Source organism: Cygnus atratus, chromosome 4 (assembly GCF_013377495.2).
Source record: "Cygnus atratus isolate AKBS03 ecotype Queensland, Australia chromosome 4, CAtr_DNAZoo_HiC_assembly, whole genome shotgun sequence".
NCBI lineage: Eukaryota > Metazoa > Chordata > Aves > Anseriformes > Anatidae > Cygnus > Cygnus atratus.
The window spans coordinates 62,839,278-62,854,809 of record NC_066365.1 but is presented as its reverse complement, the minus strand read 5'-3'; the positions used below and the strand labels follow the sequence as shown (position 1 = coordinate 62,854,809).

Sequence of the window (15,532 nt, the reverse complement as noted above, 5' to 3'; positions counted from 1 at the left end):
AGGAAAAGGTCAAATTTGAAAATCTCACACTAAACACATGAGATGTGATATTTCAAAGACATATTACATTATTTCCTACACTTCTCCTGTCCAATGGTCCCAGTGACAAAGGAAGAGAAAAATCAGTGTTTTGCACAGTAAATGTGAAGCTAAGTACGTACGGCATACAGACCAGCTGTAACACAGACATGAGAGGTAAGACAGAGTTGAAAACATATAGACATATACACATGCTTCAACAACTGAACCAAATAAGTAGGCAATGAAGGAGAGGAACCTCAACAATTTAGTCTTCTGAGGTACTTGAAATGGCACTATGCACATTTACCCTTCCATTCCAAGACCAAATCACTTCTTTATTTTACAATATCTTACAATAAATATATTATTGCAGTGTTTGCTGCTAGGCCATCAGGATGAGTGGAAGAAGCCTCTATTACAGCATCATCTAGGGGGGACAGGAGGAAAAGCAGCCCACCACAATTTAGCTGCTGCTCATGGAAAATAGGCTGCACTTGAAGTACAGGATTCCTAGAGCCAGCAGGAGACTCAATGAATGGCAGCTCCTGAGTGAGAGGTAGGAACCAGCAGGAATACACATCAAAACTCAAGAATGCTTGAAAATCCATGTTTGGCGAGAGGTCTTGCCACGTGGTGCTGAACAGGAGTAGTGAAAGGATTCCTCAGTTTCAATGGAAAACTCCTGGGGAAAGCTACCAGTGAAACAGCACTCCGGCTGTCAATCCTGGGCATTTATTATGCTCTCTTCACACAGTCACTTGGAATTGTACCTACTGACTCACACGAGCACACACACGAGCACAACACGACTTCAGGCTAGGTTTAGAATCAGTAAAGACAACATTTCTTTTGTTTCTTCACAAGGCTCTGCATGAGTGAAAACATGTGCATGGTTTTGCTAAGGGCTTCTTTCTATTAATGGCAGGCAGTTCGTTTAAACCACCTCTGTGAATAGTTCTACTTTACATCTGACCTGTGAGGAAGACCTCCTGCCCCTTTTCATTAGGAGAAGTTAATGACAGAGGTACGACTGTATTTTTCAAATACACAAGTTAATGACAGAGGTACACTTGTCTAATACACAATCAAAGGAATATTTGTGGGTGCAACTCACAAAGGGATTTAGGCTACGTATTACAATAGATATGACCACAGGCACCTTGCAAACATCACAAGATGTTTCCATACACTCAGAAAGTGTTTGTAAAGATGCTTATATCGACTAGGGGAAACAAAATAAAAACAAAACTCACAAACACTCTAAAACAGCCCAGAGGTGCCTTTCCAAACCCTGAAACAGTAACTGGAATAGCTGCAAAACGCTCCGTACCCCTGTGCAGGTGTTTAGCTCCGGAACCACCCTGCACAGAGCCACCAGCGGCCTGTCCCCGCTCGTCGCTGCGGCCGAACACCGGATTCGCGGGCCGGGCCTCGAGCCCTCGGCCCCCGCGCCCTCGGCCCCCGCAGCCTGCCGGAAACCCCCAGGCCACCTCAGCGCCCTTCCAGCAGCTCCACCAGGGCGACCACCCGAAGGGGTCACGCCGCCCGATGTCGCGACAGCGCTAGGCGATAGGGAAGGCCGGGAAGAGCCCGGGGCGCTGGCCAGCACTGACCTTGCCGCAGGTGCCGTCCCCCAGCACCACAAGCTTGAGCTGACGGTCCGGGCCCTCCTCCTCCTCCGAGTCCGACATGGCCCCCGGCCCCGGCGGGGAGGGCGGGCGGCAGGCGCGGGGCGCAGCGGCTGAAGGGCAACGAAGCTGGCGGCGGCGCGGTCACGGAGCCGCCATCTTCCCTCGGCGCCCCCGCCGTAGCTAAGGGCCGCGCTGGGCGAAACCAACGGGACAACGGAGGGGAGGGGGGAGAGGGGATCCCGACAGCGAGCCCCGCAGCCGCACTTGGGAGCAGCCGCGGCTCGCTCCCTTTCCGCCCCCCCGCGGCGGGTGCGCGAGTGGTTCGGCCCAGCGCCGAGTGACGCCCGGCGCTGTAACTAAGCAACGAGGGGCGGGGGCGGGGCCACAGACAGCCACGCCTCGGGGGCGGGGATAACGGGCCGCTCTGGCCCCGCCTCCCGCCCCGCCCCGCCCCTGCCTCCTCAGAGGCCTGCCCGCCGCCCGAGGCCGTAGCGGGAGCGCGGGGACCGGAGCCGGGAGCCGGGCTGCGCTGCTGGCTGCCCGCCCGCTGCCGCCATTTGGCGTGGGAGCTCCCCGCGCCCGGTCCGAGGGATCTCGGGTCGGTAGTTCATCGGATGTCACGAAGTTCTGCACTCAGAATTAATTCCTGGTCCGAGTGATCGTCACGTATCGCGAAGTTCTGCGCCCATATAATTAATTCCTGGTCTGAGTGATCATCACGTCACAAAGTTATGCACTCAGATAATTATACTTCTTTCCCACTGCCATAATTCCTACACAATTCAAAACTTTTCCTTGGCTTTTTTTTTTCTTAATGTATAAGGAACGACAGATGTCCAAGAAAGTTAGTTGAGAAGCGCTGGATTAAGGCAAACTCAGTTTATAACCTACCAGCGCAATTTCAACCATCTTGCACCCAACCAGCAGCTCACTAAGTCCAAATCATTGACCATTTTACTTCATGTCGCTTGTCCCACTGGGATGGCCACCTCATGTCCTGCCGAGTCCTCGCATACCTTGTTAGCCTACAGGCCTCCAGTGAAAGGCATCTTCTGACCGGTCACTGTAAGACTTACAAAAGGAAAATAAAAAATGAGCAAGTCCCCAGGAGAGTCCCTCTGGAAGCACAAAATACATGGTCTGTGAGCCTTCTTAACAGAAAGTAATGTATTTTGACAATGGAGCTATGTTTTCATTCTAGCTCGATCATCTTGAATGGCTAAGGCTCTTTGTTGTGTTGTTTGGTTGGGCTTTCACACAGCAACAAGATAGTTAAATATATATTAAAAAATGTTGTACTAGCATAGAAAACAAATACGATAGCAAGCATCACACCTAGGCCAGCCTATTTTCCTCAAGTTGCAGTTCAGCCGTTCTTGACAGCTGTTTCTCTAACCTCCAAAAGCCACCAGAAAGAGACATCACAGTTTCCTTAGGCTATCTACTCGGAACTTTTTTTATCCCTATAGATAAGCAGTAGTAAAACCTTACCCCAACCAAATTTTCAACCATTATTTTATTATGCACAATGGCCAATGGTTTATATCCTTCTCTTTACAGCAATCTTTCACATATCTGAAAACTGTTAGTATGTTTTCAGTCTTTTTTTCTGTAGACTAAACAACTCCTCTTCTTTCAGTCTTTCCCTGTGTTGTCTTTTCTAGACTTCTGATTATTCTTGTTTTTTTCCTTTGGCCCCTCTCCATTTTCCTCAAGTGTTGTGCCAAAAACTGGACACAGTACTTTGGTTGAGGCCTTATACGTGCTGAGTAGAGTGGAAGTATTACTTCATGTGTCTTACATACAAGACTCCTGTTTATATATCCCAGTATGATGTTTGCTTTCTTCACGGTATGACATTGCTGACTCATACTGTTTCTGATTTACTGAAAAAAAAAAAAAGAAAAGAAAAAAAAAAGCACACCACAACCTCTGAATCCTCTCCTGTTATCAGAATTTCATACACTTAAGGTTTTATTCCTATTTAATTGTGGTGCTTTCTACATGTCCCCATGGAATTTCATCCTATATTTCAGGTTACTTATAAAATTTGTCAATATAATGTTATTCATTGTACTGTCCTCCAAATGCATGCTACATCTCCCAACTTGGTTTTACATGTAAATTTAAGAATCGTATTGCTTTATTCCAAAGTCATAAAACATGTGATAATGCCAGATCACCACACTCCCCTACTTGACATATCCTTCCAGTATGACAAGTGATAACAATTCTTTGCACAGGCTTTAAGCAAGTTGAACAGAAGAGACAACATAAGCTGTATAAAGTATAGATGTACTTTAACAAGCTATGAATATTTAAAACAACTTTGTGTAACATCTGAATAGAAATAATTCCTGTTTCAATCCCTTTCAGGTTTTGTGCTTGGAATGTATGCCAGAAGTTTCCAATCTTACAAGTATACAGTTTTACTGAATCCTCAGCGGGATCAAGGTTTCTTATGCAAAAAAAAAAAAAAAAAAATTTACTCGTATTCATGCATCTGCAGAATTGAGGCTAAATGTTTTCCCAGTGACATTCTTAAAAAAAAAAAAAAAAAAAAGAGAGAGAGAGAGAGAGAGAGAGAGAGAGTAATTTCTAATGGAAAACCAGACAGACACACATCTATGTCACTTTCTCTCTATACTTGAAAACAAATTAAGCGTGTTACTCATCAACTATTTTCCACTTCAAATCATCTTTTGGCCTAATTATACTGCAAGTTATCCTAAGTAGGAACTTCAGCAAGATCAGCACCAGGGCCCAGCTGAATGGCAGCTCTCAGGAGAAAGAGCAATGGGGACAACAAATGTGGAATTTTCCTTGAAGACTTCTGACACAGAGCTGTTGTACACTTACCATTAGGCATTTAAAAGTTCCACATCTCTCATCAGGGCAGACACATGCTTCAGTAAACCACTGGAAATATTGATGGAACCATCCACAACCCTGCTGATTCTGCCTCAGTCACCTTAAAAAAGAACAGAACGGATGAATTCAAAGCTTCCCGATTAAGTTACCTAAAACTCATGAACAAAAAGGGCGTTTTTTTCCTCATTCCTCCAGAAGAGATGTTTATATCAGTGCTCTCATAGCACGGGTTAGCAAGTGAAAACACAGCCAGGCTCCTCATCCTTCATTACATTTTTTTCCACCAGGAGCTCAGCTTTAAATTTTTCCTCACAAAGGTCCATAGCTCTGTCGGGGGAAACTTTTCCACACAGGTCCCACGACCTTACAGCAGCCCCAACCCTTGGAGAACTCACATTTGGGAGATAAGGGCTCCCAGCCCAGAAGGGAAGGAGCTGGGCCATGTGGGAAGATGGCCACCCTGTGCTGACAGGGCACCTGCCAGGAGGCAGGGGTGGCATAGCAGCCATTGGGCGCACGTGCTGCTCCCCTCAGGGTGCAGGGGCGGAGGCTGAGGAGAAGGCATGAGGGAGGCAGGTTGTTAAACCCCAGAGAAATAACAATTCCCCACTGCTTTTTCATTTCTGAGAGAAGATAATTAAGATAATTTAGCGTGGTTTGGGGCCACAAGTGCAAAAGCAGGACAGTCAGAGACGAAGGTGTTCTAGGCTCCATGTATTCTCACTTGAAATACGACAAAGAAACATCTATGTTATAATACGTATCCCCAAACTTAATTTTATTCCTACAGTACATTCATTTGTCCTCTAGAAAATCATCTGAACTTATTAAAAGTTAGCTTCATCACCCAAGTGAGTGAACAATACAGAACTATTTTGTCATGTCCTTAAAATTGTCTTAAGGCTGCATAACGGATCTGCTTAAATAAATGTTTATATATTAAAGCATTATTTTGCAAATAAAAAGAAAAACTTGTTATGGGTAAAAAATTGATGTTTGTTATTGACCACCAGGAAAGGTGAATGCAAACTACCTCAGGAGACAGCGGGGTAACATAAGCAGACAACTCAACTCCCAAAGCCTCCTTGCAGTTGTTAAGTGCATCGAAAACAGTGAGGTGCCAAAATCCTTTATGGCCATAGGAAAACCAGTGTATGAGGTTAAAGCTGCCTGGTGCAGTTAAAGCTTTAATTGAAAACAGAAATACCAAACAGCATTATTTACCATTATTTTGATTTATACTACCACAACAGAGAGGACAATCAGGGTACAAGTCTTTATATATCTTATTTGTCAATGTTCAGTAAGCACATTAGCACTGTGCTGTGGTTATTTTACGGAGTGATACACGTTGTTGGTTCCAGCAGGCCCTCTAGGGAGAAGTTCAAATGTTTTTGTCATTGCAATCTTAACTAGTTTGTTATTTGCTAAGTGTCAACAAATTTTGTAGATGAAAAGAAGCTAGTCTTGGATTGTCTGATACTTTAAAGATAAAGGAAGTATATTATGAACTCTGTTGAAAAGCCCTGGAATTAACAAACTGAACACACTGCAGTCACTTTTTTTTTTCAGCAGTTTTAGAATACTAAGAAAAAAAATCTCGAGCAGTGCCTCAGAATAGAACTTTCATGTAAAAATGCCTGGAACACCCAATGACATGGAAAATAAATATATAGTGTTTAGCAGATATTCAGTCAGTATTTTCATATTTACTCTTCTGTTATTCATTATACTCTCTACTTTACATTATACTTTATATTATTCCTTTATGAAGAAATTCCCCTGATGGTCCTGAGAATATTTTGAATGATAAGTTATATGGAAGCAATTTGCAAATCCCCATATTTCATTTAGGTTCTAAATATGAAACTAATTGTAACCTCATCCTCTGTCACGTCTTGGCCTCTTACTTGGCTTTAACATTTTCTACTGAATTAAATCAACTTCTTCAGTATATGAAACCAAACAGTATATAGAGTTTCCTATGTCTATACTTCAGATAAAGGGAGGGAATTTCAATTCCCTAACCTGATGGTTCTTGATCAGTGGAGCCTTAGTGTTTTGAAACACCTTGCAGAAGTCCCTGAGAGGTTGCTGAGAAGAGTAAACCAAATGTCAGAAGGCTTAAATTTAGTCAACATAGGTTTCCACTTTCAACTGAGACTTTCAAGAGTCCATAAGGCTTTGTTTGTTTATTTTTATTGCTGCTGCTGCAAACTAAAATCACTACTTCCATAGGAAATATCCATAGTAAGAATCAATCATTTGCGTCATCCTTCCCTGTGTCAGACCTGTGGACATTTCTCACATTCTGGTAATAGTTGTGAATCAAGCTCCATGAGCTAGAAATCTGGACTGATGGAAAAAGGAACGGCATGTGTGAGATTCTGCAACCTTTCTGCCACCCTTGTCAAGAATTCAGGGTCTTTAGCTAGCAAGTCATTGATGCTGTCGTCTTCAGATCTTGATGGAAATAACACATTTCTCAGTTTGATTGTGTGGGAACTGTGGCCTCTGTTACCAGTACAAGCCCCTCCTTTAACTTTTGTTCTGCTGTTTCTTATTGTGCTTGCACACACACACATTTCCTAACATACTTCATTCAGACCAGTTCTTCTGTTTCAAGTCCTTTGCAGTTGAGATCCACAGATCCTCCTAATCTTCAAGATGGAAATTCCTGTTACATCTGTTTGAATGAGGAATGTGTCCTTCTTGAAAAGTGAACATGTTGCAGAAATAGGTGGTATGTGCATCAATAAAAAATAAGTAACAGATCTATTATTATGCTGATCTTGTCACCCTGCTCCAGACCAGACTAGAAAGCAGTTGTTAGTTTTCATTGCAGTAGAGATTTCCAAATAAAAACACAACAAACAAACAACAGCAACAAATGGTTTCTTCTTCATCGGTATCATCTCTAATGTCTTTACCAGATCATCTTTCTTCTGTGCTGTTTGATTATTGTGCCTTGAGTCAGGCTGAATGATGAACACAGCTGACTAGACTGGCAACTGAACGGAAATGGCAAATAATCATTTGCTTTTAATACATGTGAAAAAACAGTTCCTACTCAAGTTGGAAATCCTTGCTTTTGGAAGGGCATTCTTCCATCTTGCTTTCTCCTAAGCCAAGGTTGTTTAAGGAATAACTGCTTTAAGTGTTTGTTGATTACAGTGATGTAAATGTCTCTGGCCCAGACGCTGCAGTGAACAAGACTTTCCACACAGGAATATGGTTAAACTGAAGGCCGCAACTTTTATGAACTACATTGCATAATAAAACAGGGAAGAACCGCTAGCCAGCTGTTCCCCACAAAATAGCCAGTAAAACAGGACCAGTGAGGTTCACCAGGCACAAGAGTATGGAGGCCAAGCTAAATGTTTAAGAGAAGGCTAACCTCATCTTCCTTCCCACAAAAGTGAACAAGGCATTTGGTCCTAAATAGCACATCTCCTTCTACCCAGTCTGTGCTGATGAGAGAAGAGTAAATTAAATAGTATGGTGTTGTTTTTTTTTTTTTCTTTTTTTTCTTTGTGTAAGGTGCTAAATTTTCCCTGCACTGTGAAAAGGGAAATAGCTAAATAACACCTGGCCAGTACTTAAGACACCAACAGTAATTCTGGCCGCAGCTAACCCGAAAAACCCACATTGGAAACTTTCTCTCCAGTTGTGTGAACTCACAAACAAGTTCTCTGGTCTTTCCATTAGCCAAATTTGCTACTAAAGCCACACCACATTTTCACTGTGGTAAACATTTTTTCTTGCTGTTGAAGGAAAGCACGCTAGCCAACTCAGAGTAGAAAATTCAGCTAAAGCCAGGGTAAATTACAACAACAGCTAGGGAAACAAAAGAGGTCAGAAAGACCTTCAGAACAATAATTTATCCTAGAGGAGAGGCAACTTGCATTCACACAAAGTAGGTCTAACTGCTACTGAAAGAGTCATGCAAATTTGAAATTTCTTGCCTGAACACCAGGGATCAAGAGGAACTTCTGTTCCTTGTCTATAGACCACAGTGCTTGTTCGAATAACAGGGAAAGCTGTCTTTCTCACAGTGTTGGCCTGATGACAGCCTAGTGAAAGGCCATGCCATGAAAGTTTTCTTCCTTTTACAGCAATTAAGGAAAATAATTCTTGGCCTATTTTATAGCATCTAAGAAGCCAGGATTGGAAGAAAACACCTGAGTCATCAGTAATCCTCTTGTAGAATCAGAAGAATCAAAAGGGCAAAACCAAGAAAAACTCATGGGCTGAGATAAAGACAGTACAGTAAGTGAAGCAGAACTGCACACGCAAGCAAAGCAAAATTAGGGATTCCTTCACTACTGCCCATCAGCAGGCAGATATTTAGCTACGTCATGGAAGGCAGAGCCTCAACACATGTAACAGTTACATGGGAAGACAAATGCCATAATCCTGAACATTCTCCCTTCCTCCTCCTTTCCTCCAGCTCTTATTGCTGAACATCATACAGTAAGGAATATCCCGTTAGTCAGCTGGAGTCACCTGGCCTGGCTGTGTCCCCTCCCAGCCTATTGCTTACCCTCAAAGTACTCGGTAGGTTGGCAGAATGGGAAAAAGAAAAGGCCTTGAAGTTATACAAATGCTGTTAAACATCAGGGTGTTATCAATGCTGTTTTAGTCAACAATCCAAAACATAGCACCCTACTGGCTGCTATGAAGAAAATTAACTCCATCCCAGTCAGACTCAGTACACTCCAAAACTAGTGCCTGCAAATTAAACCATAAGCTAAATTCATCGATCAGAGCTTTCTGTCGTTATGTTTGGTGCTTAAACTGTCTTGTAGCTTCCTGTCTGATGCTTTATTCATCCTGTAGCTTCAGCAGTCTTGTACTCTTTAATCTTTAATTTTATCAGTCTAATCAAAACACCGCCCTTCAGTCTTTTTTTTTATTTCCAGTCTAGTTTCCCTTCAGTGTCCCCTATCCTTTGATCATCTTAACAGTTCCCTGCACTTGTTCTAGTCCAATTTACCAGTCCCTCTGAGTAAGTACGTTAGAGGGTCAGATAACATCTTAGCAGTCTTTTGTCCAACTCCCTTCTCTCTGTCTTAAGTCTCTCTGCAGATAAATGCTAGGATTGCATTTGTTTGTTTTTTTTTTTTTTCAAAGATAAATCACAGGGGTGACAGATAGTTCCAATAGATCTAGCAGCCAATTTACCCTTATTTAATTGTTAGCTATGATGTGTTATCTTCTCCTGAAGATTCAGTTGCTAGTTTCCAAGTGCAGCCGTTTATATATGGCTGAATCTTATCCCACAGTCAATCAGTTCTTTTGGCCCAATATCTTGAGACACTGCTATAGCTTTTGAACATCCTCTTATCAATTAGTCAGACTAATCCTTCTTTTTGTGGTCACCTCATCATGAAATGCAAGATTGCAGCTGAAGCTTAGAGCTCCTTGAGGTAGCCCAACCCTTCCAACATGATACTTCTTTCAGTAATACCATAATCATTTTCCCTTTAGCTAGTCCACCCATCTTACAGATAATTTACTGATTTCCACCTTTCTAACTTGATGAGTAGCTGCCCTGTCTTTATCAAAGTCCACATAGATGATACCTACTATATACCTCTTGTCTAAAAAATCTTTCAGCAAAGAAAACTGTCACGTCAATCTGACACAATCTACCTGAAATAAACCTGTGTTGCAATGTATCCTATTTTCTACTTGCCTGGGGGTCCTTATTAATTATTCTTTTCTCACACTGCACTTTATGCCAAGAGAGGTCCCTTGGAAGTACATCAGTAAATGCTTTTATATAGTCTATCCATCTGTGAAGATATGATCTACTCGTGAACAATTCACAAGAAGAAAAATTCAGTTTTCTGAAGAAGTTATTAATTGCAAACAATTGTTAAAATGTCCATGATAGTGAATTTATCCTTTTCAACATTTTTATGGTTGGCCTCTCCAACAATTACCATTCTTTATTGATATCTGTCCCAAGAACTGCACATACATGAGCTGAATGAATCTTGACCTGGGAAATTCACTACCATCCCTTTTCTGCCAAGCCTAACTGACCTGCTAAAAGTCCTACATGATGTCAGCGTCAAAGGCAAGATTAGAGCGCAGGGCCTCCTACCTTGACCTCTCCAGAAATACATTTATCTCCGTCACTAAACTGCAGGTGTTACAGTCATGACTGCTCTATCTAAACAGGCAATTCTGTGTTCACTACAGCACATGCCAACCATGCTTTCAGTGTGCTCTAAACTAATTGGTTCCCTAGACTCTTAGGCTTTCTTTTACTAGTCTCTGAATAGCACAGAAAAAAAATAGCCTGGGTTATGATCTGCTTGGAAAAACCTGAACCTCTGTTCCAGCAGCTTTTTTTTAGAAAGAGATCTCTGCAGTCTTTCATGATGTTCGTTATGCTCATGGTTATGCATCTGCAGAGCTCTTCAGGAAGACCCCATACTGTATGGGAAAAATCAGTCCAATTACACAGAGACTCGGATGTGAAGAGATGAAAGCCTGTTGCTCCTCTCATTCACAGCTCCACCTGCTTGTCTATAAATATCTTAACTGGAAGGTACTGGTGATCCAGTACAGTCATCCATCCTGTTGAATAAAACTGCCTCGTTGTTTCCTGGTTCTGCTGTGGCAAATTCCTGTGTTCAAATTTTGACTGTGGCAAATTCCTGTTTCTTTCTTTATGCCTATCTTGTAAGTTGCAATTTTTATGGAACAAATATGAGCCAATGGCTTTGGTTGTGTAAATCACCTAGTGGACTGAAATCCTCATCCCTGACAAGGAGTTTTGGGCTGCCTTAACTATACAACCAATGTAGTCAGTCAGTTGTATACCTCAGTCTGATTTTGTAATATATATATAAGTAATTATTTAGTCTAATTACTTAGCTGGATGCACAATTTTCTGTGACACCTTCATGGAGACATAGGTTTGCACTGACTGCAGACAACCGAGCTTGATTTTCTTGACTAGACAATTATTCCAGTCCAAAATGAGTTTGAAATGTGTTTAAAGTGTCATTTATTAGCCTCCCACTCACGCTATGTGTTGCTGCTGGTGACTACACGAGACGATGGGCCTGATGTTACGTCCACAAACCATCCAGCCACTCATCCGCCAAGCCATGTCAGCGCAACCTGTCAGCAAACAGAGGCAAAGATGACTGCGATATTAAATACCCCCGTGTGCTTTGCCAGAAAAGTGATACCCATTTCAATAACCAAATGTAGCAAGTCTTAATCAGCTCTGAAATGTCTGTTGTGCCCAAGAGGCATTCTTGTCACCAACCAGTGACAGAGGGCTCTGACACATCGGAGCGCAAACAGCTACAGCAGTTCAAGATGTTATCATCCGCACTCCCTCCGTTTTTTTCTACCACACCTCTGCCCGCGGTTACTACCACCACGGGAGGTTTGGGAAAAATGAATGTGTACCCATACTTCAGTCACACCTCAGCCTCCTGTGAGCAGTGAGGCTGGGCACATATCCATCCCTTCTGCCATCTTGGCTACCCAGCAAGCCAGGCAGCTGAAGTCCTGGCTGGGCAGCTGGGGAGGACGGTCAAATTCAGCAGCTGGCCTGTCATAGCTCTAGTAAACATACTGTCTTGGATATTATTGGTGTTATTTAACACAGTAAAGCTTGCAGTTCAGAGATAATGTATCTCAGCTGGAATGACAAGGGGCTAGAGTTTCAGAGACTTTCTGTCCATCTTTCTTATTGCACACAACAAACTAAAATGAGAATGAACTGCTAATAATACCTAAGTGAGTCTGACCAGCAAAATAATGTCTGGGATAACTGATTTTCAAAACTCTCTTCTGGTATGTTACCAAAACTCATGACTTACCCAAAATGCTTTCATTCAGTGCTAGTCTATGTGCTCCCAAACTAATTTCCTCCTCATATCTTTGAGGCCTCTTAATTTACCACTGCCAAAACTATAGGTGTTCTTGACAGAGCTGGATTAGCTTTATGATGTGATTATCTCAAATCTATGTCAGCCAAACTGTTAGCAGCCAGAGGAGTATAGAAAATGGTCAGTGAGTAAGAGATCGTAAGGGGAAGCACACCAGGAAAAATTAAAAGCAAAGACTATGACAGAATTTACATAACTAGTTCTGTACTCAAGTAGACCGCAGTTAAGGTTTTGAGGATATGCAGGTGCTACTAATAAGATATTAGGTGTTCTTTTCAATGTCTTGAGGCTTTCATCACATATCCCTGTAGAATCTAATAGTTGTTGACTGTAATAGAATAATCTAATAGAATCTAAACCTGTTGGTTTTGCTAAGTTATTTCTCAGGGGAAATTCTTGCTGATTGATAAATAAATAAATACATGAATAAATTTTCAGCTTGTCAATATATTAAATAAAAAATTTGTACAGTGTGTTGCAAGTGAAATACTATGAAATACAATGAAAATTAAATACTGTGAAAAAATACACATCTAGAGTGCTAAGAGAACCAAGATTCAGACATACAATTAGATGTGTTAAGTCTTTAATTTTTCTCACCGTGCAACACAATTTGAAATGTTTGTTGTGATTTACTATGGTTACTTTTACCTAGAGTAACCATTTTTATAAAAAAAAAATGATATTTGTCTTGATAGTGTTCCCTTACTTGGACAAACACACTCACTCCCAAGCTGCACACACAGACGTGCATTTTATATGTGACTGTTGGAGCACATCAAGCGAAGTGGCTGGATTTTAGATTCTCACTGGCAATCATAAACCTGTTGGAGGCTGTGCAATTCTGTCACTTTGCTTTGGTGCTTCAGTGGCAGCTGTAATCTTCTGAAAAAAAAAATTGCTCTCATAAATGTCTGAGCTGTTTGGCCGAGTTCCTGAGATCCTTTCCCTACACAAAACTGCCTCCTCCTCAAGCTCTGTTAATGCATTAAAGTGTTACCAGAGGTCTCCACTGATCTCACTGTGTCACGCAAGAACTTTGCCCAAATATTTCCTGGTGGATTTTAGCATTAATTGATACATGTTGGTGTGTTTTCGTTTGTCCTGAATCATTCAATGACTGTCTGAACTGCAAAACAAGGATCCTTGAGCCAGACTCTTGCCATGCACATGCCAAGCAGTTTTGTGAGATCAAAGGAGAAAATCTGGCTGGTCTGAAGGATGATATCACGGCTAACCCTGTTTTATTTTCTGCCTAGTGAGAATGAAGAGAAGAAAGCTTTATACAACATACAATGTAAACACAACAGCGGGCATGAGCCTGTCAGCCTATCACTGACATGAGACATGCATACCTGGATTCTGACAAGGATGTTTTGTGAGCAAATGCAATAATGAGGCTTTTAAAAGCAGGCGTTTGAGAATAGTGACTGGTACAGAGCTGTGCTCGTACAAGTTGTGATTTAAAAGGCTGGAGGCCTCAAGGTGAGCCACTAAAATTCAAAATGACAGAAACTTAGAAATATTTATTGCTCTGCGTTTAAAAAAATTTACATTTACAAGCTGTCAGTTTGAAATGCTGAATAACTCATAGGTTAGAATACCGAACACCAGTTCTGTTTGCGCCTGAAGTTCATTACTTCCTATTTACAATGTTCCTCAGAAACTCAGAATAATCTTTCAATCCAAGGCCTTTTGTTATCTCCGTTAATTCAGATTTGGCCCCAAAAAGAACTGGTTTGCAAGAAAGAAGGTCAAGGAAAGACGTGTACCTTGTCTGTAAAAAAAAATAATATTAATAATAATTAAAAGCTCCCTGCCTGCTTGTTTAATGTGCTAACATGAGAACATTAGGGCCAATGTACCATCTACTGCTTGGTTGCTCCAGCTGCCTGGAGTTTTTGTTAATTTACGGACTCGGTTACGTAGGCTCTTAAATCCAGTAGATTGGTGGGTGGTAAGGTAGATGGTTAATGAAGAAACATAGAGTAGGAAACTCCTTTAATGCCTGTTTTATATGCATCTTGGGCAACATTTTTAGGAGAACAAGGATCAAAGATTGTAACATTAAGAAACTCTCAAGACGGAAATAAATGTACATGGTTTAAGACACCCCTAAAAATTATGAGATGGCTAATATCCCCATGATTCTGTGGTCTGTTCTAAAACAAAAATATTAAGCCTAATGTTTGGCTCTGTATAATAAAAACAGATTATCTAATGGTTTCCAGTGGGAAATATGAGAAAGACTGTTCATAAAACCTCCAAATAGTTATGAATTATAAAGACTTCCTCATTTTCAGTATAAACTGAGACCCCAATAGAAGCTATTAGATATTTATTCACATGCCCTCAAAGGGACTGCACGTGGACATTTTTAATTAACATTATTTGCAACGCCTTCAAGTTGTTCGTTATTAATCTGACGTGTTTTGAAGTCCTTACCAGAAAGTTTTCATCACTTACTCTAATTACACCATTCTTATGTGACTTTAATACTTTTAAAAGGATACAGTGATTTGCAATCTATACTTATTTTAATTAAAAAAGAAAACTCTGTTTAAGTAATCTAGGTCATAGCATACTAAAAGAAAAGAAAAGAAAAGAAAAGAAAAGAAAAGAAAAGAAAAGAAAAGAAAAGAAAAGAAAAGAAAAGAAAAGAAAAGAAAAGAAAAGAAAAGAAAAGAAAAGAAAAGAAAAGAGAAGAGAAGAGAAGAAAGAAGAGAAGAGAAGAGAAGAGAAGAGAAGAGAAGAGAAGAGAAGAGAAGAGAAGAGAAGAGAAGAGAAAAGAGAAGAGAAGAGAAGAGAAGAGAAGAGAAGAGAAGAGAAGAGAAGAGAAGAGAAGAGAAAAGAAAAGAAAAGAAAAGAAAAGAAAAGAAAAGAAAAGAAAAGAAAAGAAAAGAAAAGAAAAGAAAAAAGAAAAGAAAAGAAAAGAAAAGAAAGTCAGGAAACATTAAGTAAACTTTGGTTCATTCTCGTTAACATGCTACTAGGCCTTCTCTGTAAGGAGAAATATATATATATAGAGAGAGATAACTTAAAAGTAAAGACACAATTTGACAAGCTTTCTGCATTTCCAGATATGTC

At 41.0% G+C, this 15,532-nt stretch overlaps 1 protein-coding gene across 3 annotated transcripts in view; it reads right to left on the bottom strand.

Moving 5' to 3' along the window:
* RAB28 (RAB28, member RAS oncogene family) overlaps window positions 1–2,009 on the bottom strand; it is a 62,256-nt gene extending 60,247 nt beyond the window's left edge. For 2 of the 3 annotated variants that reach the window (XM_035547326.2, XM_035547328.2), the window contains exon 1: window positions 1,635–1,874. In XM_035547326.2, coding sequence (XP_035403219.1) covers window positions 1,635–1,712 — 78 coding nt within the window. In that variant the 5' untranslated portion in view covers window positions 1,713–1,874. Of the gene's footprint in view, window positions 1–1,634 lie in introns of all 3 variants that reach the window. The other variant, XM_035547327.2, reaches the window with a different exon arrangement.
* Window positions 2,010–15,532: the final 13,523 nt, after the last annotated feature.